At 40.8% G+C, this 27,368-nt stretch overlaps 1 protein-coding gene across 1 annotated transcript; it reads right to left on the reverse strand.

The window, feature by feature from the left end:
- ube2na (ubiquitin-conjugating enzyme E2Na) lies at positions 1 to 26,845 on the reverse strand. The gene is made up of 4 exons (XM_078420031.1): positions 26,703 to 26,845; positions 4,006 to 4,252; positions 3,747 to 3,887; positions 1 to 1,091 (listed from the first exon to the last, which is right to left on the reverse strand). The coding sequence occupies exons 1-4, from the start codon at positions 26,739 to 26,741 to the stop codon at positions 1,042 to 1,044; spliced, it is 477 nt and encodes a 158-aa protein (XP_078276157.1). The 5' UTR covers positions 26,742 to 26,845; the 3' UTR covers positions 1 to 1,041.
- Positions 26,846 to 27,368: the final 523 nt, after the last annotated feature.

Raw genomic sequence — 27,368 nt, forward strand, 5'->3', positions numbered from 1 at the left:
AACTTTCTAAAACCCAATTTTTATTTCTCACATTGTGAATTTCCTTTTTAATATGTAACAGAGTCAAAATAGACAACATATTTACATGCTCTGACAGTTCACAGGTCCAAAACAAATGGTCAAATTCACAGGAAGAAATCAAATGAACCCTCCATTAATAAAGGCTAATCAGCTCGAAAGAAGGTTACACGCGCAGTTTCAATGTTACAAAATCGCTGTCTTGGAGCACTTCTTAAATGGTCTATTCATCGTGTTTGCATGCAAGATCTGAACATGATACTATAGGCATGGAAATGGTGAAAGAAAGCACACCGCATCTTTTTAAAGGTATTTCCATTAATGAACAGAAAACAAATGACTAAAAATTGATTTTGTTTTCTTTAAATTGTATTGTTCTCAGCAGAAAGATTAACACAGTACAACAGCCAGCCAGAACAAAAAAAAAGTTTACTAAAACAAAGTCTTACAGAAGTCTTTTCTTCCCCAAACCCACACCACTCCTATCCTCTCCCTCCCTTATTCCTCACCCAGACAAGCTACACAAAGTCACAAGCTTTTCAGAATCTATATTTGTGTCACAATAATGATGCATTTTCCTTTCTCCTTACTGACTGGATGAACTATATCAGCTATAATGCTTAATCTACTGCACCTTAAAACAAAAGTTATAGTCTTGGCAAAGGGCATGATCTACTGTGTACAAGTTAGCTGCTTTCAAAAATGCTTTCAGCTTCACAAAAATAAAAACTTACAATAAAGCAGCTAATTAAGCCTATTTTCATTCACAGTGCTAAGAAAAAAAAATCGTTGTAGAGGTGCACCACTGCTTTCAAATTAATTAGGGAGGAATAGAAAAAGCAAAGTGGTATAGACTCTGCTCATGCTATAATAGTGAATCTGAACATGACAAATAGTCTCTAATATGCATTTAAACACCAAGAATTTTATTTGTCTGGGTTTATTTTGCAGTTGTCTAAGACAGTTCTTTGAATACAAGGAAAGATCTTGGCAGAGTTAGAAGAACTGTAAGGTGCATCAACTTCATCTCGAGTTGCTGTTCCCACTGGCATATAGCCTAGTCCATGTCCTGGCTGCAAGATAAAAATAGATTTTGTTTAAAGCAGAAAATACTTGCAGTTGACATCAGTTTATACATTACTGTCTCTCTCCAGTTACACATAACAACAACAAAAATAATCAGATCTCAGCCTTAGGGCAGTGGTTTGGGAATCAGAATCATACAGACCCTTCGGCCCAACTCGTCCATGCTAACCAAGATGCCCTGTCTAAGCTCGTCCCATCTGTCCACATTTGGCCCATATTCCTTTAAACGCATCCTATCCATGTACCTGTCCAATTGTCCTTGAACACAGAGATTTTGTGTCTTTTAAACATTTGGAGTTGCAGCATGGAAACAGGCCCTTCAGCCCACTGAGTCCACGCTGACCATCGATCACCTGTTCACACTAGTTTAATGTTATCATACTTTCTCATCTACTCACTACATACTAAGGAATATTTATAGAGGCCAAGTAATCTATAAATCTACACGCCTTTGGGAGGTGGGAGGAAACAGGAAACCCACGCGGCCACAGGGAAAACTTGCAAACTCAACAGACAGCAGCCAAGGTCAGGATCAGATCCAGGTCTCTGGCACTGTGATGTAGCAGCGCTACCAGCTGCGCCATTGTGCAATCCATGAAAATAATATCCACATCCATCCTTCTATTTGTATTCCGCCCGGTAGTCTAGTTTGATGCAGATTAGTGGCATGCTTGTGTATAACACCACTCCTGTGTAAACTCGTGCATATACAGGGACATTATACGCCCACAGAAATCCCAGTGCTCACTTCTGTCTACGCTATCTCCTTCTGCACAAAAATGGGTAATGACTTTCAAAAACAAAATGGGCACAGCTTGGTTTCAAAAAAATAGATGGAGGAAGTGGGTTGGGCTAAATTTGCACAGAACTTCAAACGATTCCCCACTTCTGTGGCATTTGAACATTAAAAAAAAAAAATGTGAGCCTTGTAAAAAAAATCCACATCTTTAAATGAGCCATAAGATGTGGTTTTGAGATTGATGAAGTTCTCGTCACACTTCACTCACTTGCAGTCTCATTCCATTTAATTAATAATTGGGCTTTTGAATCATTCCTGAAGTACACAAACTCACATTTCCCACATTAAACTTAATTTGACTGTTTTTTGCCTAATCACTTGCTCTATCTATCTACATCCTGTTCTAGCATCACAGTGTCCTCACCACAACACGCCCTTCCATCCAAATCGACGGCAAACTTGGAAACCCACCGTTTTTGTCTTTGGGTTATTAATTGAAGTAGTAAACCAACTGGAGACCAAGATCCAATCCCCAGGGTGCTCCCTCATTATATCCCTCCAGTCCCAGAACAACCCATTTTTTCCAACTGCGTTTTCTACACAACAGCCAGTTTTCAGTCCACCATAACGCACTCCCTCCAATACCTTGGCCTCAAAGCTGTGCGCCAGCCTCTTATATGGCACCTTGACAAATGCCCTTTGGAAACCCAAATGCATTATATCTGCAGATTCCCCTCTATCAATTTTCCCTGCCACATTCTCAAACTTGCTTTTCAAGCTTTATTTGTTTTATAAAATCATGCTGACTAGATTTAATGTTCAGCTTTCTTAAAGGATTAGTTATTTCCTCTTTGATTATTGGCATGTTACTAGAGTAAATAATCAATATTAACTGGCGTATGGTTTCCCACCTTGTGTTCCTCCATTTTTGAATAATGGAGTCACGCTGGCTGTTTTCCAATCTTCTGTTTTGCAGAATTTAGTAAGTTTTAAAACAAATTCAAAAAATATTTTTAAAAACCTTCACACCATTATGACTGTCCCTATTTAAGTTGAAGACAGTGGGTTTTGCTCGTGTGGTTTCCACCCTCACGCTGCATCTGGAATTGTACTGCACAGTGATCACTATATCTTTCACCAGAAGACCTCTTATTAATCCTTCATTACGCATGACAAGATATAAAGTGGCACATTCTGTGCAGCTCCCGTGACATTCTGCACTAAGCAGCAATCCCTGGTGCACTCCTCAATTCTTCTACAAAACCCTCGTCACTTTGGTTCGTCTAATTTAGAGACTTAAAATCTCCCATGACAATTGTAGTTCAAAGGTGCTCAAGTTATTCTCCACCCTATTTCCCTTGTGGGCTGATAGATCTTCTTTTCGTTGCCATTCCACCCAAGCTGATTCTACCTCTCTCAGCACTCAACACCACTAGATCAACGATGCCTGCCTGCCTGCTTTTCCTTCTCCCCTATTATTTTGGAAAAAGGTACAACCTGGAATATTAATCACCCACAGTCTATCTGCAGTCTCCATAATGACTATTAGATGGCAGGTACTATCGCAATGTTTAAGAAACATTTAGACAGGTACATGGATAGGACAGGTTTAGAGGGATATGGGCCAAACGAGGAGGGTGAGACTAGTGTAGATGGGACATGTTGGTCGGTGTGGGCAAGTTGGGGCAAAGACCCTGTTTCTAAGCTGTACGAGTCTAGATCATATTACTGTTACAATCTACACTGTCAACTCATTATCACATTGAAATGTTACATGCATTCAAACAGATTCCAGATGTCCTACAAACAAATTTAAGATGACACACTGCAGAATAGGTTCCCCCCATTGGTGTTCTAATTCTAGATTTTCCCCATGCAGTAAAACATCAAATCAATCAAGCACCTGTCTCTATGGCTTGGGCTTCATTGCTTTTCCATTGTTCAGCTACATCATTTGCTAATGGGTCATCTGGATTTGGAGCACTTAACAATGCCTGGATTGAAAGCAGAACTGTACGGATCTGCAGAGCTGGAGACCATTTATCTGTGGAATCAAAACATTACAAGACATTGGATGAGACCTCTTATTACAGAAACTGCATTAAAGATGTTTTTGTCATGGGACGTTAAATAAAACTGAAAAATTTTAAAGCAATGGTTACCTTTCAGAATATCTAAACAGATTCTGCCCAGTTTGTCTACATTTGGGTGATATATTTTGGTCATGAAGCGAACCTTTGGGGCAGCCATTGGATATTCTTCTGGAAGAAATAGTTCAAGTTTAAAAGTTCCACCCTCGAATGGGGAGTCTTGTGGGCCAGCTATAACAACATGGAAGTAGCGTGCATTGGATTCATCTGCTTCTGCCTTTATACCAGGCACTGGCTCTGCATGTAAACGTTGGGTCTCCTGAAAATGATTAAAAGGACAACTATTAGTAAAGCATCCAAATAACAATTTCACAACTGAACTACATGCCTACCCCATTGCTAGAAATCCACAAATTAAACCTAAAGTTTTGAATTACACGATTCTGTCTCCTGAAAGAGCAAATTGTTCATGAAATTAATTACAGGTGCTCCTCAACTTACGATGGGGCTACGTTCCGAGAAACCCATCGGAAACTGAAAATATTGTAAGTCGAAATGCATGTAATACACCTGATCACGTGGCCGGAAGCGAGCCACGGCTCGCAGCCATTTGCACCATCACAAAGTCGAAATATCGTAAGTCGAAGCATCGTACGTTGGGGACCATATGTACTAATATGAAAAGTGCATGCTTCAAACTCATCCAAAATAAAAAGCATGACTTGCTTGCACTGTAAAAATCCTATTCAAACTGGCACTTCAGTGCTAGCCTGTGGGATTTCTACACTGTCGAATACCATTGCTTGGGCAAGACGTATTACCATGGTTCCAGTCTGTGGGTGATCCAATGACATTATTTTGGAGAACAGCTACTGTGGGGATTTTCTCCCCATCTTGTGGCTGTGCATAAATTCATTTCCACATTGCATGTCAATGTGGTGTATTGTAATATTCAAGAGAGAACTGGATAAATATATGATGGAAATAAAAAAACTTGTAAAGTAGTTGGTGGAACTGCAAAGCGGCGCTGCTAGAGCCATGATGGGCCAAACATCATGGACATGATGGGCCAAACAGCCTCCTTGTGCACTAAAACCATTCTGTAAAATGGCAACTACATTTTAAAACTGCTTGTGTGTTTTATATCATAAAAGCATTTAAAATATTCTACCTTTTGTGAGTGAACAAAAAATTGGTAGTCAGCAGTTCCAGCAGTTATAAAGCATAAAAGTTCAAGACAAGACATGCCTTCACAATGAGGTTTATAGATCATTTCAGAGATTGTAACAAACATCTACATTCAGCAACAGCAGAGTCATGAAAATGTGTTAGTAGGTCAAATGTTACAACTGAGCATTGTTTTACAGAAACAATGTTGAACATCTCTTATTGGCAAGATCGCACATTTTGGAGAAAGAAACAGTTAAGCAGTAACACTTTACATCATCCGTTATATTTTCTATACATATTACAAGGTAATTATCTAATCTATCCTTATGATTTAATCTCTTCAACTCTGGGTGAATCTGTACTGCACTCCCATAGAACAGTATCTTCCAGATGTAGTGTCATGACAGGCTGGCTGACTGACTACGTCCCAAACAGGTATCCCAAATAATGTCTAACCTGAGCTTTATATTATATTGTATTTGAAAATTATTTTCTTGTTTTTGCTGCGGGTTACAGTCTAAGATTTGACTAAATAAAACTCCATTGTATTAGTGAAAAAAATTCACAGCACTTTGTCCTAATGGACGATTAAAATTATTATTTGTGCAACTCGCGGTGGACTTTTGCCGCGAACACAAATATATATGTTCATACAATATTATATCCTATCTTCATAAGATACTGGGTTTCATCAAATTTCATGCCTTCCAGTGTTACTAAGTTTGATATGCAGAAACATTTGAGCAGAGGATATAGAAACTCAGTGGTATCCTATATTATTCACAGAACCTTTCAAAACCATTGGATTTCTTTGTTTTGTAATTAGTGGAACCATTCACTTCCAGTGACTACAGCATTTATTATCACAATATAGCCAATGAACTGGCCTCAACTACAAGATGGCCGCGCCGTTGTGTTTGGCTGCCTCCCACTGTATATTTCTTTTCTTTTTTTTCTAATCAGATGTGCAGCACTTTGGTCAACGTGGGTTGTTTTTAAATGTGCTATACAAATAAAATTGACTTGACTTGACTTGACATTGGTTTTAGTTTGTACTGAAAATTCCCTAGAAATCCATCCTCTCCTTCCCCCACGCTTCCACCCGCCCCTTCCCCCTCAACACACCCCACAGTTGCTGCCTCACAGCGCCAGAGACCCAGGTTTAATCCTGACTATGGGTGCTGTCTGTACGGAGTTCGTATGTTCTCTCCATGACCACGTGGGTTTTCTCCGAGTGCTCCGGTTTCCTCCCATACTGCGAAGATGTACAGGTTTGTAGATTAATTGGCTTTGGTAAAAATTGTTCCTAGTGTGGAGCAATTTAGGATAGTGATAGTGTTAGTGTACAGGGTGATCACTGGTCGGTGCGGTCTCGGTGGGCCAAAGGGCCTTCTCTGCTGTATCTCTAAACTAAACCAGTGACAATAACTGGAAAAGCGGACAAAGGAACAGAAGGTGAAATTTAACTCACACAAGTGAAAAGTGATGTATTTTAAGGCACTAAACCAGGGCAGGACTTGCACAATAAACAAGGGCCCTGAAGAGTGTTGTAGAACAAAGAGACCGCATGTGGCAACTCAGGTAGACAAAGTGGTTAAGATGCCAAATAGCATGGTTACTTTCATTGGATTGGTCAGGGAGTTACAATAGTTGGGTTGTCATGTGACAGCTGTAAAGGATGTACCTGGAATATTGTGGGCAGTTCCGATCGCCAAACTATTGGACAGATGTGATTAACCTAGGGAGGGTTTAGTAAAGATTCACATTGATGCATAGGTTGGTGTGTAAGAAGGAACTGCAGAAGCTGGTTTACACCAGATAGACACAAAATGCTGGAGTAACTCAGGGAGAAGGGTCTCGACCTGAAACGTCATCTATTCCTTTTCTCCAGAGATGCTCCACATGAGACCGGCGAGGCGAGAAAAACACGTGCACGCACACGCCAAATGGAGACAAAGGAACTGCTGATGTCGGTGTCTTGAGCAAAAGACAAACTGCTGGAGGAACTCAGATCAGGTAGCATCTGTGGAGGGTAAAGGACAGGATTTCAGGTTGGGACCCTCTGTAAGCACGATTAAAGGGGAGAGATATCTGGCAAAGAGAAGTGGAGTGGGACAAAGCATTGCAAGTGATAGGTGGATACAGGTTGGTGGGGGGGGATGTTGAATAGCAAATGGGTGAAGTAAGTGAAAAAGGCTAGAGGTGAAAAGAAAAGGATGCAAGTCAGATAAGGAAAGAAAAGAGTAACGTGTAAACCCAGAGGGAGGGATATGAGTGGAGATGGATGGGGTAGGGGAGAGGAGTTATAAAAAGGAAATGTGGGACTTGGGGATGGAAGATGAACACATGAAGGAGGGGATAGCAGTAGGGTGACTGGAGTGGGGAGACCACGTGTGTGTGCATAGCAATTACTTGAAGTTAAGAGAATTGGATTGTAAGCTAGCCAAGCGGAAAGTGAGATTCTGTTCTTCCAGTTGGTGTGTGGCCTTACTCTGGCATTGGAAAAGGCCAAGGACATAAAAAAAAGTCAGTATGGAGATAGGAAGGGAAGTTAAATTAGTTAGCAAGCAGGAACTCCAGCAGAAACGGGCAAACATAATGCAGGTATTCAGCTAACAGTCATCTTTGGAAAGTAGGCCACTTTGGGAACACTGAATGCAGTAGATGAGGTTAGAAGAGATGCATGTGAGCCTGTCTCTCCTGGAAGGGCAGTTGGGCTCCCAAGATGGAAGTCAAGGAGGTAGTAAAGGGATAGGTGCAGTTGCAGGGAAAGGTGCCTAGGGAGGTGGCACGTTGGGTGAACGGAACTAGCTCAGGAAGTCAACTTGGAATGCATGGATGTTGGACTGATGAGCCTGTGTCTATTCCGTATAGCATTTCTCAAATGCATCAGGTGATGTTTTTTTAGAAAAGAAAACCGAATACTTTATTGTTGTTGGACAGCAAACAGGTCGGCAAAATAATCAACCTTGTCAATGAAAAATACTGCGAAGCAGTGAATTTCTGAACAGCACAGTATTTATGGGACTGTATGAAATTTATCCCACATACACAAGTCTCAAACTTGTGCATCTGCAGTTATTTTCCTACAGTCTCAAACCACATGTACATCTTTGCAACATGGATAAAACTACATACTTTAGATCTTTTCACTCCAAAAGACACAACAGTCATATTGAACTTCAGCCAACACAATGCAAATGGTCACATTTCAAAGCTGTTGTATTGCTTAGTGAGAATGTCTTCAGGAGAGCAAGTGTTTTTTCAACATACACACAGTATGAAACAGGAGACCCCTGTGCATACAAACACCTTAAGCACATGAAATGTTGCATGTTTTGTGAAGAAAGCATGCATTCATTCTACTTCCCTTAATGCTGTTTTAGATCTCTTCAAAAGTTAGTTTACACAATCCAAAACAAAACAGACAATTTTTCCAAATATGTACATTCCATCTCTTTAATTACATTTTTCATAGAGAAATTATTGATAGGTTTTTGGTAAATACTAAAAAGGAGAAATAAAAACACTTATGGCACAATAAATCAAATCCAGTTTAATTTTAAAAACTGAAGTTTGGAAATAGTACTCAAACTGGATTTTGGGCCATTCTCTGGCACTTGCACTGATTTACCCAATCCCAGCCATCTGTGCCTGGTTACACCTAACATTAAACCGTATCTTTAAGAGGCAAAGTGTTTTACCTAAATACACACAAGACCAAGTATTAAAATGGTAAATGCAATCAATAATTTAATAGCTAAACACTTAAGGTTGGAAAGTATATCCAAGTGTCAAACACGGACAAGTTGGGCCGAAGGGCCTGTTTCGCTGCTGTATGGACTATTTAAACCGGATATCTGGCTGAGTCAGAGTATGGCCTGGCTAACTGTCAAGCTTTCCTAACCCTTTTTATGGGTAGGACTTGTTCTGGTCTCCCCAAAAGTTCAAATATAGCCTCTTGTCGTTTAATTTCCTTTGAAGAGAAGTTCTGTTTTGTGCTCAAGTCGAGTGTCTCCGACTACAATTTGCTGTTACGTCTTTTGGTTGGTGCTGAAGCTTTGAGGGTAACCTGGAGATTTGTTGTCACTACGGAAAGTGATGGACCTCTGCAACATTTGTCCAAAGCGCCTGCCTGCTCCATTTTTTGAGGGAGGTATTAAATTTGCCAGAGAATGGTCAGACAAGGTTAACAAGAACTGTTAATGCAAAGTGGCACCAGAGCATAAACAGAAGTGAAGACTTTTGTAGGTCAGCACCAAGTGCAGACGAATACCCAGACTTAAAAATCTCAACACTTTTTGCAAATCTGACACCTGCAAGTTTTAAAAATAGGTTAAGGAATGACCAGTTCAGGTCAGTCTGAAGAAGGGTCTCGACCCGAAACGTCACCCATTCCTTCTCTCCTGAGATGCTGCCTGACCCGCTGAGTTACTCCAGCATTTTGTGAATAAATACCTTCAATTTGTACCAGCATCTGCAGTTATTTTCTTACACTTAAGGAATAATTCAGTTTTTTGAAGAAACAGAATCGTAAAAACATGGAAAATTCAGACATGATTTAAAAATAGGGATAGCAGTGGGTTTTAATTCAGCAAACATACCAAGCAGAGAAGATATTTACAACTCAGCAATATTCCCACACAAATCAAAGACAGCCTTTCCTATTTTGGCTAAAATATGAGCATGTTTGCATTTAAGTCCCACAGTGGCACAAAAAACAAACAAGACATACAATAGCAATCCTTGTGCCCCATTTAAGAATATGACACAAATCCATAAGAATTTCATTGTTCCATTGCCAGTATGAATGACAATTAAACATTCTTGACTTTAGATGTAGATCGAAGGAGAATAGATTGTAAATTTAACATTTAATGATGTGATAGGTTTTCTGAAATAGGTAGCAATATTATGTGGAAGATTAACTGCGCGTATACAGCACAAGTATTATTGCCAGGTTCCTCTTGTTTTGTGTTACAGTGGGATCTTAATTCAAATACAGAATTCTGCCCTTTTACAATCAGCTAAACGTTAGAAAGCTTCTGGTTGATGGGAGGTCAGTTTAGATGACCAACACTGCCTTCAATTTCACATGCTGAACTTCATAATAACTTGAATACTATCGTCAGCCACATGGTGGCCTTAGTCAGTAAGAGAGAAAACCTATAAGATGTGGTTTCAGGATATATTGTTATTCAGAATGAGGTTTCGGGGTTCTTGGAAGCACATAATAAAATAGACCAAAGTCAGCATGGTTTTCTTAAGGTAAGATCTTGCCTGACAAATCTGTTGGGAGTTTTTTTGAGGAGGTAACAAGCAGGATAGTGCATGGTGTTTACTTGGATTTTCAGAAGGCCTTTGATAATGTGCCACATGCGAAGCTGCTAAATAAGATAGGAGCCCATAGTATTAGATGCAGGGTACTGGCAAATAGAAGATGGGTTCGATCCTGAATACAGGTGTTGTCTGTACCGAGTTTGTAGGTTATTCCCGTGACCTGCATGGGTTTTCCCCCGAGATCTTTGGTTTCCTCCCATACTCCAAAGACATGCAGGTTTGTTTGGCTTGGTGTAAATGTAAAATAGTCCCTAGTGTGTGTAGGGTAGTGTTAACGTGCGGGAATCGCTGGTCGGTGGGTTGAAGGGCCTGTTTTTGCGCTATATCTCTAAACTAAACAAACTGGCTGAAGGCAAAGAGTGGAAAATAAAGGGGGCCTTTTGGCTGGCGGTGTTCTGCAGGGGTTGGTGTTGAGTTTGCAGTTTTTTGTGTTATATGTTAATGATCTGGATGAGGGAATTGATAGCTGAATGGCCAAGTTTGTGGATGATACGAACATAAGTGGAGGGGCAGGTACTGTTCAGGAATTAGGGAGGTGACAAAAGGACTTGGACAGATTGTGAGTGAGCAAAGATTAGGCAAATTAGATATAGGGTAGCAAACTATATGGTCATGCACTTTGGCAGCAGCAAAAAATGGAGCTGACTACTTTCTAAATATGTAGAGGATTCAGAGAGCAGAGGTGCAACGGTACTGGGGAGTGCTGGTGCAGGATTCAGAAACGGTTAATTTGCAGGTTGAGTTAGTGGTAAGGAGGGCACCTGGAATCTATTGTCAGACAGCTGTGGAGGCCATGTCATTGGGTATTTTTAAAGCAGAGACTGATAGATTATTGATTAGCAAGGGTGTCAAAGGTTATGGGGAGAAGTGAGGAGAATGGGATTGAAGGATAAAATAGATCAGCCATGATCAAATATCAGGGTAGACTCAATGGGCTGAATGGCCTAATTCTGCTCCTATGTCTTATGGTCTCATATTGCAAACATTTGGCTTTCATCGTCACTGATTTCCTATACTAACATTATGAATGACATTTTAATTATCCCACTCAGCTTGTGGTTTCAAATTTTTATGGATCACTCTGCTGACAGAGTAGGCTTTCTTATTAAAATGCTATATAATCAGTCCCAAAGTTTTATCCAAAGAAATCCAATTTAGTTTCTAATCCCCAATTTCACATCACTAACATAATTCAAAGCCAATCCAATTAGGAGATAATAGAATGGGTGAGTAAAATCTTAAATCAAAAGAGGTGTGGATCAGCACATTATATTCATCTAAAACTCAGATTACTTCAGTTTACACTGAGAAAGGGAAGTTGCCCTGGGGGACATTTAAATAGTGGTCTGGAAGTATCAAGGCTAATGGATGAGAAAACTGGCTGTTAGATTGAGTAAAGACAAGGGACCAAGAGTTGCCGCAAAATAGAGAAAAATTAGTACTAGGGCAGGTGTACAAGGTGGCGTAATTGAAACTTCCCCGAGCCAAGGCACACAACACCGGGAAGGAGCCAATGCAAAACTCTTGATGGCAGTTACCCATGGCTAGAATCCTGCTTGTGGTTCCAACTGCCAAGGGACTTTGATTATGTTAGTCATAGAGGAGAAAGTCAGCTGCTGTGTATAAAACCAAGTGCCCAGATAGAGCCTATTTCGCCTAACAGAAATCAAGAACCCCAGGTCTTAGTTACCAAAAGGAATCAAGGAAATTACGAGATTTTTGCCAAACAAGTGTGGTGAAAGATGCAAATGAAGAGCCATTTGTACCAGACTTTGAACAAAGATGAGCACGGGATCAAAATACATTGAACTTTTCAGACCAGCACAGATACAATTGTCAAATGGCTCCTTTTACAATTCTGCAACGATGACTAGAAGGGGAGTGAAGCAAAGTTATGGAGTTTGGGGGGCAGCACAGATAATAACCTTGGTCTTCACGTAGGAAACTGCAGGATCTCAACTTGAATAAACAAACTGGTAACTGAAACAATGAGATGGTCTCCAGGCAAATTAGGTGTCATTATATGTAGCTGCTAAAATCATGGCCATGAGCAAAGTACACTTTGCAGATGGTAAATAGACAATAAATGTCAGAAATTCAAAATTAAAATACAAAGCATGTGATAAATACCCAGGTATGGCAGCATATCTGTGGACAAGAACATTTAATATTTCATGAGCTTTCATCAACATGAAAAATGTTATAGGTTTAAATTGCAGAGAAATGCAGAGATGTGGAGAATAAACCTGGAGGTGCAGAACTGAGAAAAGCTAATGGCACGAAGCAAAACATTACAAGATATAAAGTTGTGCCCAGAAGTGTTAGCAGAATATTATTAAATCCAAATTCAAAGTTACAGTTTTCATTGCATGAAATAACCATATATGAAGATTAAAGGTAAAGAAAAAGTTAAAAAATGAAAATTTGTATATAACTTACCCAAGAGTCATTCAATTGAGCAAATAAACCTACATCAATAGAATGTAAACAAAATGAAATTACTTGCCTCATTCATTCATTCTATACATTATTGAGGACAAGGCAAACCCTAATTGCATGCATTTTACTTTCATAGTAATGAACAGCAACAGTTACAAACAGGAATGAAACATGGAACAGCCAACATCTCAGAACATCTTTTATAATCCTCTACACGAAGACTATATTACACCCAGCACTAAAGCACAACTCTAGAAAATAACCTAAATTAGAGCTTAGCTGGCCACAACAATGAGAAGCCTAAAGTTATCCAGCTCTGAACACAAAACTATGACTACACTCCTATTCAAAATTCACATAAATACATAGAGTCCTTGGGGAAAATGGTATGGCATAGCAAAATGATCACTGTAGTCTATTACCAGATGAAAACAAACAGGAAACTGTTACAAGGGATAACATTATATTCAGTAGAAGATCAGGTTATTAGACCCAATAATCCCAAAATGATGTTTATGGCACCTCCTCCCTTTTTAACTACTTTTCACCATCAGTATACAAAGACAAGGAAAATAGATTTCTTTCTTTAAAAAAACAGCGGTCTCATCAAATAAGTTCCAAATTCCAATCATTCCAGGTAAAATGCCTCTTGTTTCTATGTTAGAAATATTAGTAGCTACTGCTTTGGGCCTACAGATTTGAATTTTCCTATAAATGAAAAACATTGTCCAATGTGCCAACCCACACAAAACTATGATTCACTCCAATCTACCCTTTTTAAAGGAGCCCTGACACAATCACACAGGACTGTTTCAATCACACAGGACAGCCAAAAAGGACTGTTTCAAATGGAGACACGAGTGAATGTAGATGCTGGAATAAGAAGCAAAAAATAAACTGCTGGGAAAAAAACTCAGTAGGTCAAGCAGCTATGTGGAAGCAAAGGGAATGGTTGACAATTCAGATAAGATTCTGCATCAGGAGATAGTGCAGAGGAATGATATCCAATATACAAAAATGAAACAGGTGAAATAGAGTCTAGTAGACAACAGGAGGCCACACAAAGGAGTTGGAGGGGGAGGATGAAGGGCAGGTGAAGCCAGATAGGGGAATTTGAGACAGAGGGTGATAGGTGGAACCATTAAAATAAAGCAGGTGAAGCTAGGTGGGGTGTAGTGAAGGGTAGAGACAGATGCTGTTAGTGATAGCAGTGATTAGAAAATCAGTGTAGGTTACATCCATCTTGGAACCATTTAGAAATGCTGACAATTATTTTACCCTTTTGTATCCTACTATATATTGTGCATTTCCCTGTCATGTCATGGAGTTATACAGCAAGAAACAGGTCCTTCATCCCAACCAAAATATCTATCCGAGACTGAAGAAGGGTCCCGATCAGAAACGTCACCCATCTATGTTTTCCAGAGATGCTGCCTGACTCGCTGAATTACTCCAGCACTTTGTCTCTTTTTTGTGAAACTACATCTACAGTTCCTTGTTTCTCTACCTATCTGAGCTAGTTCATTTTGCCTGTGTTTGGCCCATATTCCTCTAAACTTTTATCGAAGTACTGGTTTAAGCATTAAAAAAAACTGCTATAATTGTAACGCCTCTGTAACGTCCTCTGACCACCACCCCCTGGGTTTATTTACCCTTATGTCCCTTTTGAATCTTTCCACTCTCACCGTAAACTATGCCTTCCAGTTTTAGATCCTCTTAACTTGGCAACAAGATTGACCATACACCTTATTTACACCCTCATGATTTTATCTATATCTCTAACAGGCCACTCCTCACCCCTCTAAGCTCCAGTAAAAACAGCCTAGCCTACCCAGTCTCTCCCAGTAACATTGTGAATCTTCTTCTCCGCACCCTTTCCAACCGAAAGACATCCTTCCTTGAGCTAGATGGGTAGAACTGCACACAGGGCTTCAAGTATGCAACATGTGTAGGTGTTACACAATATCCCAACTCTTGTGCTCAATGCCCTGACTGATGAAGGGTGGCATGCCAAACAATCTTTACCACCTGCCTTCACACCTCCAGGCTCAAATTTCATCATGTGTGACAAATAAGTATTAAGAACCAATCCTTTGCAAGAAAATGTAAGAGGGTGTTTTATAATCTTAGCAGCTAACTTTTCCTCCTATTATCTTTCTTTACATTCAGTAATCTGCTTCTCAATTCAAAACACCCCAATCCAACACGATCTTACTGTGTTGTATTTTACTACATCTATATACTAAACCTCTCGTTTGTTTGTTCCTGAACTACAGCCAAAACGGTACACGATAGAGCGACAATTTTAGGCCCACCTTACTCACCGTCCTCCCTTTGGTGCTAATGGAAGAAGTTCCATTGAAATCAGTGTTATATTTTAAAAGTTATTCACATTTTAAAGTTTAAATCTATATCCTAGGGAGGAAGGGGGGGGGGGGGGGTGGGGGTTGAGGGGGAGGGGAAGGGGGGAAGGAGGGAGGGAGGAGGGAGAGGATTGGGCCCAACGGGTCCACTTGGTCTAGTAGACTTCTAAAATCTCAAATAAATGTATTGTATAACCCTGCCAATAATTTCTATTTCTTCAATTAGTTCAAGATTCCAAATTATCCATTATACCCATCTTCACTTCAAAATACTTGCCATCTGGATATTCATTACTCACTTATTGAAAAAAAGATTCTCGAACTTTTCACACTATTACAAATAATATAGTTCAACGGTTTTAGTCTATTTCACTAAATATCATATCATATCATATATATACAGCAGGAAACAGGCCTTTTCGGCCCTCCAAGTCCGTGCCGCCCAGCGATCCCCGTACATTAACACTATCCTACACCCACTAGGGACAATTTTTACATTTACCCAGCCAATTAACCTACAAACCTGTACGTCTTTGGAGTGTGGGAGGAAACCGAAGATCTCGGAGAAAACCCACGCAGATCACAGGGAGAACGTACAAACTCCTTACAGTGCAGCACCCGTAGTCAGGATCGAACCTGAGTCTCCGGCGCTGCATTCGCTGTAAAGCAGCAACTCTACCGCTGCGCTACCGTGCATATAGGTTCATCCATATATTTTCCTCTGGAAACCAGGAACCATTTTATCTGTGACTATGCAATTCAAATTCCTTCAATATTCATTTCCTGTCATATGCCCTTGCTAATTCTCCAGGCTCAACTCCTGGTTGCCAGTCTTTACTGGATACCCAACTCGTCCAATTAATATCATCCTGCAAACTACAGCTTTCTTTTTCACTATCACATTTCATGTAAAGGTACCTGCAAAAGGTTTAATCATGGCTTCTACATTTAAACCGAAATCATTGATATATTCCATAAAAAAAGCAAAGAACAAATTTCCATTCAGAAATCCACAGCATACAGTTCACCAGTCATTTTCTGATAGATAATTCAAGTGCAACTCTTCTTTGGTCGTCTGCTATGTGGGACCTTGAGACATCTTGCTCATACATTGGATCAATGGAACTGGCCTCAAAATGCAGACAACTACTGAACAAATCTGTGCTAAATGTCCCCGATACACTGAAAAGGCCTATTTGTAGCTGCCAGTAAAGCAAGTAGTACAGCAAGTTATATCACTTGAGGGTCACCCACACAACTGCAAGTCTGCAGTCAAAGACATACCAAGGAGGACAGATTTGAAACAAATGAAACAAAGTGAACCAGTTTATTGTTTTAAACAATATTACAATAGTTTCGGTCTCAATGTTACTATCATTAATTTTTAAATTTTAGAATTCATTAACTGAATTGTAACTTACCAGTGGTAGGCTCTTTCGTTAATAGAGTGTCATTTTATAAGGGCCTCTGGATAATGTTCCATGTAAATAACCACTACATTATCATTACTATTAATTTACAATAGCCCTTAAATTTTCCCAAGAATTTGCCACAACTATTACTATGGCTTAACATTTGTGAAGTACACACACAACTTCTGGGCGATGGATGAAAAAGCATTTAAAAATCAAGATTTGGCACAATATTACCCCTTTGTGTAAACAGCTCATTACATATGCTCTCCATCCTCACCACGGTTATTTTCTGTTCCTATATCATAAATGATGATTCTTTGTGATGAGTGAGAAAGAATTCCAGTAACAAACCTCAATGTGCCTTTCTTTTCCAATTTGTTGGGACATTTACTGATATAGTAAACTCATTGCATATTTCTATATATTTTTATATGTTATAATATTGTATATTTGCACATTTTTTACAATTCTCAATCACTATTTCGTGATTTATATTATACTCCTTGCTGGGCATTGAACACTTTGCCTTTTCTTTTTGAAATCAGTGGATTTTGTCTCTAAATTGCTGCCAGTTTTACCAGGTTGGCTCCTCCAACCCACTACTGCCTTAACTGCTTAGTTAGCTGCCTTAACTGTTTATTTTCAGATTGATAGGTGGGATTCCCCTCATTCACATTCTCTTCCCTTGCTTGCATCAATACATTTTCCTTCCAAGTGAAAAATAATTCCATTGTAAAATCTGAACTTAAATTGAGCAGAGTGTATGTTGACATTGCACTTTAATTGTTATTTGTACCCCTGTTTTGGATTTATAAGATTCCATTCTTATCCTGTTTTTGTAATGCATTCTATCATCTCAGGTGTCCTGAAAGGCTTTGCAGAATGACAGTTCAATTTAGGCATTGCAAGTTGTTCTGCTGTGGAAACCCTTCACTTACAGGGATAAACTCAGCTGTGTTGCACATAGCAACATTTGAAAGAATAACAACTCCATTCTAGGTGTGAGCTCATTGTTAATCTCCAGGAAATGTCTCAAGAAGAATGATCATAGTTATTGGTGGTAATGAAAATGCACGTTACAGTTCACTTCGAGATTAAGTTGGTAAAATTTCTCAGGTTGAGACTAATAAACACATTTTCAACAAAAATATTATAAACCAGTCAGATCAATTCTTTATTGTAAAATTATCATTCGTTGGTGGGCCACAGTTATTTCTCCCTGGCATAATATCTTTCAGAGAAATTATCATTGTCACTAGCCCCTCCCAGGCCATTCACCATCTGACTTTGTGGACAATTAAGGATGGTGAAATAGTTTTAACCAATTTCCAAATTCTCATAATAGGATTTGAAATAATATTTTCTGGATTATTACTGGCCTAACAACATAAACCACAAAGTTAAGGTAGGACAGAAAATTGTACAAGGACAAGGATTTGTCCACACCTTTCATTCATCATTAAAATCTTACATTTGTAAAGCACTTTTCATTACACCAGAATTTGGCTGATAAATCCCTTTTGTTGTATAAGCAATTGCTCTAGTACATATGGTTCGCCTTGCAGTCAGCAGGGCATGCAAGATGGGAAGGTCACTGGCTTTATTTATGATACCGCAGCAGAAGGGTCAGTCATGCAGCCTTCCCCATACAACCAGCATGGAAGCTACCAGCAGGTCAGCTCATTGAACTTAGGAACTCTTGGAAAAGTGGGGAAAAACACTGCAGGTGCATTAATGGTGTCTTTCCACCAATGCTGCCGACCAATCCCTAACATTTGCTTCATGAAAGAGTTTGGTAAATGCATAAAAGCCGAGTGGCAATGCATGTTATACCTAAGCAGTGAATTGCTGCAAGTAGCAGGTCACATAATCTGGCACAATCATGGTGATTCATGCTTTACCCCAATTCCTTAACTTTTATTTTAAACTAGACCAAGTGGACCCGTTGGGCCTAAACTTCTCCTGCATTGGTGCAGCACCCTCTCCTCCCCCCTCTCCTTCCCTTCCCCCCCACTCCATCCCCCTCACCCCCCCCCCCCCATCCTCCCTCCTCCCTCCACCCCCCCTCCCTCGGAGATAGATTTAAACTTAAAAATGTGAATAACTTTAAAAATATAACATCGATTTCAATGAAACTTCTTCCATTAGCACCAAAGGGACGACAGTGAGTAAGGTGGGCCTAAAATTGTCGCACTATCGTGTACCGTTTTGGCTGTAGTTCAGAAACAACCAAACAAACAAGAGTATTAGTATATAGATTATTTTACATCCAATGTTACCAACTGGTTACCAGTTTATCCCTACAGCCATTTTCTTTCCTACCTCTTCTTCCCAAATGCATTGTATCCTGCAATATTTAACATTTTTTTGTTTTTCATAGTTTCACATTTCAACGTAAGCAGATGCCCTCTCAAATTATGGCCATTTCATCCATATTGCTTTCAAACAATATTGCTGTACCGCTGTTGTTAATGATAATTTTGCTATGATATCCAACCTGACCATTTAGGTTGTCCTTATTCCTTCTTTATAGTTCATCATTTGATCTTTTCCTCAGTCCTTTATTAATACCACTTTCCTGCAATTTCTATTAGGTTTATTTGTTCTTTACACGAGGCGTAGAGAATAGTAATTAATAACCAATCCAAATGCAAATAAAATAGGACCAGGTAAACATCAACGAGTTATTCAAGAACTGACAACAAAAGTGTCATCAACCTGAAACATTAACTCCATTTCTCTCTTATCATGGTTGGTACAGACACAATGGGCCAAAGAACCTGTTCTCATACTGTACTGTTCTATATTCTGTAATCTTATCAAAATATACACAATTCCAAGAAGACTAGGCAAGGTAGATGCTGTGAGGATGTTTTCCCTCGCTGGGAAATTGGAATTAGGAGCATTGTTTTGGGTTAAAGTAATGCATCCCTAAGACTGAAATGAAGAATGGTTTCCACTGAAGCGGTGAACTTCTTTCCCCAAAATGTATTTGTAACCCTGAATTAAAATTTGTGATTGTCTTTTGGATATTACAGGAAATAAGCAGAAAAGTAGAGTTGAGGCTATCCAAAACATAATGCTAGGACATGCTTGAGAACCTGAGCATCTTACTCAAACTCATATTTCTTATTTTGTATTCAGAAAGGTTTAATTACTTAAGGTCCATGTTCCTTAATTAAGTTCATTTATCTTGATGTTAAATTAAGGTAACTGATTAAAATGACATATTATTAATGATGAGCATTTAATTAAATTGTTCCCCTCCATCTTGTACTGATTTAGCATTTCAATTAATTGCAGTTCACATAAGCAATTAACACGGCGAAAATTAATTCTTTGAAAATGATCTCAACTCCTTGAAAAGACACACATCTTGGCCCTTCAAAGAATTGGACAAATCTTGTCCCAGAGTCCAAATCTCCAAACCTGAAAAAACATTCAGCCAGCAACATGCAACTTGTCTCAGTTTACGTAGAACGGTAAAATAATGGAATCTAGCTCACAACATACTTTGCACTTTGATGGGCTTTGTGATGCATGACACTGCGTTCTCCTACCCTACCACTTACAGGGGCACCAATCCTTATTTTCAATTTCTCCATCTATGCCACATCTGCTCCCACAACGAACAGTGTTCAGGCTGCATGCTGCTGTGTCAGATGACAGATGCAAATCCCACGATCGGTTGCTGAGGAGACTGCCTCTGAGGGCTGATGATGGGTAGACAGAACAAGTGATGCAGCAAATCAGCACTGGAATGAGAGTTCACCCTTGTCAGTATAGCGAGTGCATTCTTTGCTGCATTGCAGAAACGTGTGGATTGATCGTGTGGACCATACAATATTTCAGATCTTCCTGTTGGATGTGATGCAAGCTGCTATTGTCCCATCTGTCTGCATGCAACCTCTCTCCAGCTTCGAGATTTATCTGCAGTAATAAGCTCGATGGTGGTCATTGATTTTTGTTTTGCCACAGATAAATCTCTGGGCTGGAACAATTTTTTGTCATTGTGAAATCTCCAGAATGAAATGAACTGTGTCCCAAATAACGATGGGGGAAACAACACAGATTTCTACACATCCAATAGAAAACAATGAGAAGCCAAATGATCCAGGCATATTGTCACCATACAGAGCAGCTGCTGCCAGTCCCCAGCAATAACATGCCACCCTGCCCAACACCAGCACTCAATCTCTCCACATCTAGCCATATGGGGATTCATTGTAGGTTGCATTCTAAACTCTTGGAGCAGTAGCCGCTGGGCAGGGATTCCCAACACAGCACCACTTTAGCAATACGCATCTCTATATTTCATGATATAATTTGTTCTCAGGATACATTCCCAGGGACGAGCGTCAATTATGTACTGAGCATTGTAACAGTGCATTGAACATGGTTTGAAATATATTTTAGGCTGCTAAGAGCAGAAAGGAAATTGCAATGGCTCAGACAACATTGTTTTAATCCTCCCAGGCCATAGAAAGGGTGCTAGGGAATTGCAGGACCGCCAATGTCGTACCATTATTTCAAGGCAAGATAAACCCAGTCATAGACACAAAATGCTGGAGTAACTCAGCAGGGACAGGCAGCATCTCTGGAGAAAAGGAATGGGTGATGTTCCAGGTAAAGGGTCCCCGGATTAGTCTGAAGAGGGGTCTCGACCCGAAACGTCTCTCTCCAGAGAATCTTCTCTCCAGCGATGCTGCATGTCCCGTTGAGTTACTCCACCATTTTGTGTCTTTTTGTCATATTACCCCGAGTTTGCTAATGACAATAAACCAAGTGGAATAGAGTACAGAGGATGGAGTGATTTCAGAGATATAGGAAAACTAATGGGCAAGAGCATGAAAGATGGAATAAAGCGCGAGGTCACGCACATCAGTGCACAAACAGAAAAGCATGGTATTTTCTTTAAAGTCAACATAAAGATGCAAAAGCAATTAGAAAGGCAAGTGCTTGTTCACCTTTTATACAACAGGGTTTGTATACAGCAGGAAGTACCATAGACAGGATGCACTGCAGCAACTCGCCAAGTCTCCTTTGGCAGTACCTTCCAAACCCAAGACCTTTACCAGCTGGAAGAACAAGGGCAGCAAAATCTTGGGAACACCACCACCTGGAAGTTTCTCTGAGCCCCACGCCACCCAGACTTGGAAATATACTACCATTCCCTCACCATCCCTGGGTCAATAGCCTGCAACTCTCTCAACTGCACTATGGTGAAACTTCTAACTGCAGGTTCAAGAAAGGAGCTCGCCATCATCCTTTTAACAACAATTAGGGATGGGCAATTAAATTCTGACTCAGCTGTGAAGCTGCCAATTCTTGAATTAATTATATAATTACTTCATTGTAAAAATCACACTAGAGTGGGTAAATCTTTTTGTCTCCTTACCCAAGAAATCTACTCGCCAAAGGAGTGCAGTGAAGATTCACAAGTCTGTTTCCAGGCATAATAGGTTTGCCATATGAAGAATAGAGGCTTAGTTTACTCAAGAGTTCAAGAAAATTAGAAACACACATAATTCCTCCAGAACTTAACAGGCTAGATCCATTGAGGATGTTTCCCCTGGATGTGGACCATAAAACCAGAGGCGACAGTCTCAGACGAAGGGACAGGGTGCTCAAAACCAAGATGAAAAATCAACCCAGAAGGCAGCGAGACTTTGGATCGAAGGGCCGAACGGCCTCCTCCTGCACCTATTTTCTATGTTTCTAGGTTGAATACTACACACAGCTCTGATTGTCATATTACAGGAAGGTTGTTTTAGTGGGCTAAACAGCTCTGTCATGTAAATGTTGCACAATTCTCTAGCAATAAGATTATCAGAAGACGTGTGGAAGAAAGCAGCCAGGATACAGGGACAAGGTTGGCATTTTGCGATTGACACCTTATGTTTAACATGCCTTTCCCGGCTGGAATACTTTTTTTTGTGTGAAGCATTAACATGTGGGTATGGCTACCACACAAAATAGATGAAGGAAATAGCACAGAAATGTTTCAACTGTATAGGTGCAGTTGGGATTAGGTAAGAGTAGGCCAAACAAAAAACAAAACAGCTGAAAGATGAGCTTCCTGACCCAAAAGGTCACCTATCCATGTTTTCCAGAGATGCTGCCTGTGACCCATTGAGTTATTCCAGTATTTTATGTCTTTCCTTAGTAAACCAGCACCTTGTTTCTACAAAAACGTTAAATAGCCCATTTAGGTCCAGAGAAGCCCATTTGTGTATAGCAGATTCTCAGTAACAAAAATAACGATGCATTTAATCAGCACATTAGATTTGGGTTTCATTCCTTCATTGAAATAATAAACTGCACTCTTCAATTACATCTGGTGGATACTCTAACTTGGGTATAAAATTTACCAGGAAACCTTCACAAAGAGCTAATTGCCAATCAAGAGATGCTAATCTCTAAAATTATATGTAGCATGGTTTTCAAACTCATCTTAAATCCTTTCAAAGAGTGTTCAGTTCAGGATATACTGCCAAAATATGATATGTATATTGTCATCTAGATACTGACACCTGATAATACTCATGTTTCTTAGCAACTGACATGCTACTTAAGGTGAAGAATAACCAAAGAATTGCCATTTGACATTCAATTAATTCAACAGCATTTTAAATTATTTTAAAAACTTCAGATTTACCGCCTTTAGTGTATTTCCTGGTACTAATATAGCAATACTTTCTGATACAATCACGAAGGGCCTAAAGTTTTAAAGGAAAGACTCCTTGATTCAAACTGCCTACTAAACCTGGGGGGGGGAAAGAAGAGGACAGGAAGAGTGACGTTTGTGAAAGCTAAGTAGCAAGTTCACGGAAGGCTATTTCAACACATCTAACAAAACGCATTAAACATTAACTTTCAGTCAATCCAGGTGCATTACTGTCATCAAACCTCATCTGCCTTTTCTCTTTTTAAAATAACCTGCAATCTCAGTTCTTCAGTCTAACTCTCAATTCTTGTTGGTACCATTCCAAAAATTTGAACAGAAGCCAAAATTTATTGTAAACTGAAAACCGCCTCAATTCCAACATTAAAAAAGCGGGGAATTTTTTATTATACATTAAATGATGATCAGGATTGCATAACCTGAAACAGGAAACAATTTTCAAAAGAAAGTTGGATAAATATTTGTAAACAATGTTGGTGAAAATAACATGGCATGACATGACAAATGACAATAATTACTAAGTGGACAACTCTTCAAAATATCCTACAGTGAAACAAAGGCCCAAATAATGTCCTGCAGCTAGTGAATGATTCTATGACAATCAAACTTTGGTTTGTCTCCTTCTCCAAATATTACTCATTACATCTCTAATCAGTACTATTCTATCAATTTCTTATCCAAACCTACCCACTCAGCAGTAACCAATCTAACATTTACCTTTTCAAGTTTTCCCTGTTTCAATGTCATCTTAATCCAACCATCCTGCTGTTGTGATGCTGATCTATACTTCACAATTAGATAAGTTATTATTGGCAGGCAGGTTTATCTAGGTTTTCTGATTAATTAGAAGCAAAGAGGTCCTTCTGCAGTTGTACAGGGCCCTAGTGAGACCACACCTGGAGTAGTGTGTGCATTTTTGGTCTCCAAATTTGAGGAAGGACATTCTTGCTATTGAGGGAGTGCAGCGTAGGTTCACTAGGTTAATTCCCGGAATGGCGGGACTGTCATATGTTGAAAGACTGGAGCGACTGGGCTTGTATACACTGGAATTTAGAAGGATAAGAGGGGATCTTATTGAAACATATAAGATTATTAAGGGATTGGACACGCGAGAGGCAGGAAACATGTTCCCAATGTTGGGGGAGTCCAGAACCAGGGGCCACAGTTTAAGAATAAGGGGTAGGCCATTTAGAATGGAGATGAGGAAAAACTTTTTCACTCGGAGAGTTGTAAATCTGTGGAATTCTCTGCCTCAGAAGGCAGCGGAGGCCAATTCTCTGGATGCTTTCAAGAGAGAGTTAGATAGAGCTCTTAATGATAGCGGAGTTGGGGGGTATGGGGAGAGGGCAGGAACAGGGCACTGATTGTAGATGATCAGCCATGATTACATTGAATGGCAGTGCTGGCTCAAATGGCCTGCTCCTGCACCTATTGTCTATTGTCTGATGTCATTTGACATGCTCATATTGATCCAAGATTATCAGGTTTGAAAGATTAAAGGAAACAATTTTTTTTTTTCTCGTGATGTATTTTAAAAAACTATTTCAGAATCAGATTGAACACGAGTCGTTACCACCATTCCATGCACAGGCCTTCAAATTTCTGTTCTTATCAGAATCAGTTAAAATAAAATCTCAGCTGAAAATGAATACTCACTCTTGCTCCATCCTTGCAGACAACATAAATGGAAGCAATAAAGCAGGAGTGAGGCAATCAATAAGATCATGTCTGACATTTTCCTCAGCACCACTTTCTTGCACAAATCTTATATCTAAAAAAATCACTGGTTTTAACACATCTAAGCACCATTCCCATCTTGTCTAGTAAATTCCAGATTGACCGTCCTCTGGGAAAATATTTTTTCTCATTGATCCTAAATGGCTAAGGCTCTCTTAATACCACGATCACACCCAGAGCATCACTGCATCTATCCAGTCACGTCCTGTAAGAATGTTGTATGTCATAGTGAGATCACCCCGTTCCATGAATAAAATTACATTAATATGCTGACTGCAGATGGGCCTTTCCAACATACAATAGTCGATGCAAGGAAAGGTATTTTCAAAGATCTCTGCATGGAATAAACTGTCATGTTAATTTGGTAGCCTGTCAGTTTGGATTTCCCCCAAATCTCTGAAATGTAATGTTACAGCTCACACGGAATTAATTTTATGTGGATTTTGAAATGATCAGAAACTGAAATCGCAGAATACAAAAATCAGCTGCTTGTTTATTATTTAGTTTTTCGCTAATAGTCATTTTTTCCTCTTGTGTAACATCATGACCATCTTCAGCAGTTCTTTCCAGTATCGCTGTCATGTGAACCCGAGTCTCGAAACTAGATTTGTGACCGGGCAAATAAACCAGGAAGCTAATAAACTCGCAACTCTAAAATAAACAAATAAGAGCCTTTTCCAAAGACTGGACGATGAAGATTTCCAGAAGCTTCCAGGGCAGTAAAACTATGTAGTAGCAGCAGCAGCAGTCAGTAACTGTTAAATGTCACTCAATCTAACTTTGAAGCGACAGCTACGCCCCTGGAATCCACGCCCCTGGTTATTAAACACTTCGCCACGACAGGCCCCCACAAGCTGGAGGCCGCAGCCGCCATCGGCCCTGCCCTGACTCGGTTGAGGAGTTGGACGGCAGATGGAGGCGGGCGTTAGCCGCAATTCATGCATTACCCAGGCCCTTCGGCCCCTTCCCCCGCGGCTGGCCCCGGCCGTGACGTCAGCGACGGCGGGCCTCGGCCGTTAGCGCCCATTTAAACGCGGCGCGCTCCGCCCGAGCCGCTCCCTCAGTCGGCCTCTCCCTATCTCCCCCCCCCCCTCCTGCCAGCCTCCCCTCCCTCCCTCTCCCTGCGCCCCCTCAGCGCTTGGTACGGACCCCCCCTCCGCCCAGTTCCCAGCACACCCGATTCCATCTCCCCTCCCGTTTCGTCAGTCGTCGCCCGGGCCACGTCTCGGTCTCTCCCCACCCCTGCCTCGTTCCTTCCTTCCCCCCCACCTTTCCACCGCCCTCCCTCCCTCCCTCCCTTCCTTCCCTCCACCGGCCTCCCTCCCTCGCTCGACACGCACCCCCACCTCAATGAGGCGGCGGCGATGCTACGCCAGGAGAGAGGGGGACTATATCTAGCCGGCCGACCGTCCTCCTCCTCTCTTTCTCTTTCCCCCCCCCTCCGATGCACGGCCCTGCGCCATCTTGACGCCATGAGGCTTTTTTTCTTCTCGGGCTTCGCTCGCTGAAAGAGGAAGTGATTGCGCCAGAGGAGAAGAAACGCTGACGGAATTATTAATAGCAGGTATTTTCATTTTAATATTTAAAAAAACAAACAAACTCGCTTTCTGGACCCCATACCTTGCTGATTCGCCTAGGTAGTCCGCTCGCCATTGCCATTCTCCACGTCGCCGTGCACCGACTCTCCGGTCTCTGCTTGTCTTCCCGGGGAAGTGCGAGGGCAGCGGCGGCGGCGGCTTCTCTGCGCCCTCCCCCCCACCCACGTCCGCATGCGCCACTGCCGCGCGGGCTCACGGGGAATGTAGTCCCGCAATGGCGTGTGGCTGCAAAGGCAACTACAACACCCAGGATGCCGCGTGGGCTCACGCAGAATGCAGTCCTACCCTGGTGTCTGGCTGCGGGGCGACTACAACTCCCAGGATGCCGCGCGGGCTCACCCTGGCGTCTGGCTGCGGGCGACTATAACTCCCAGGATGCCGCGCGGCTTCCTTCACTTTTAGGCCATAAATTAAATTCCAGGAGCAGAACTGAACTAGGTCAAGTCCACTCCGACATTCAATCATGGCTAATATATCTTTCCCTCTCAACCCCACTCTCTGGTCATCTCCCCTGATACCCTTTCCAATTGAGAATATGTCAATCTCCCCCCCAAGCCATTGACTTGGCCCCCACAGCAGTCTGTGGCAATGAATTCCACAGATTCATCGCCCCCTGGCTAAAGAAATTCCTCATCATCTCCTTTCCAAAGCTACTCCCTTTCATACTGTGACTGTGACCTCCGGTCCT

Source organism: Rhinoraja longicauda, chromosome 23 (genome assembly GCF_053455715.1).
Source record: "Rhinoraja longicauda isolate Sanriku21f chromosome 23, sRhiLon1.1, whole genome shotgun sequence".
NCBI lineage: Eukaryota > Metazoa > Chordata > Chondrichthyes > Rajiformes > Arhynchobatidae > Rhinoraja > Rhinoraja longicauda.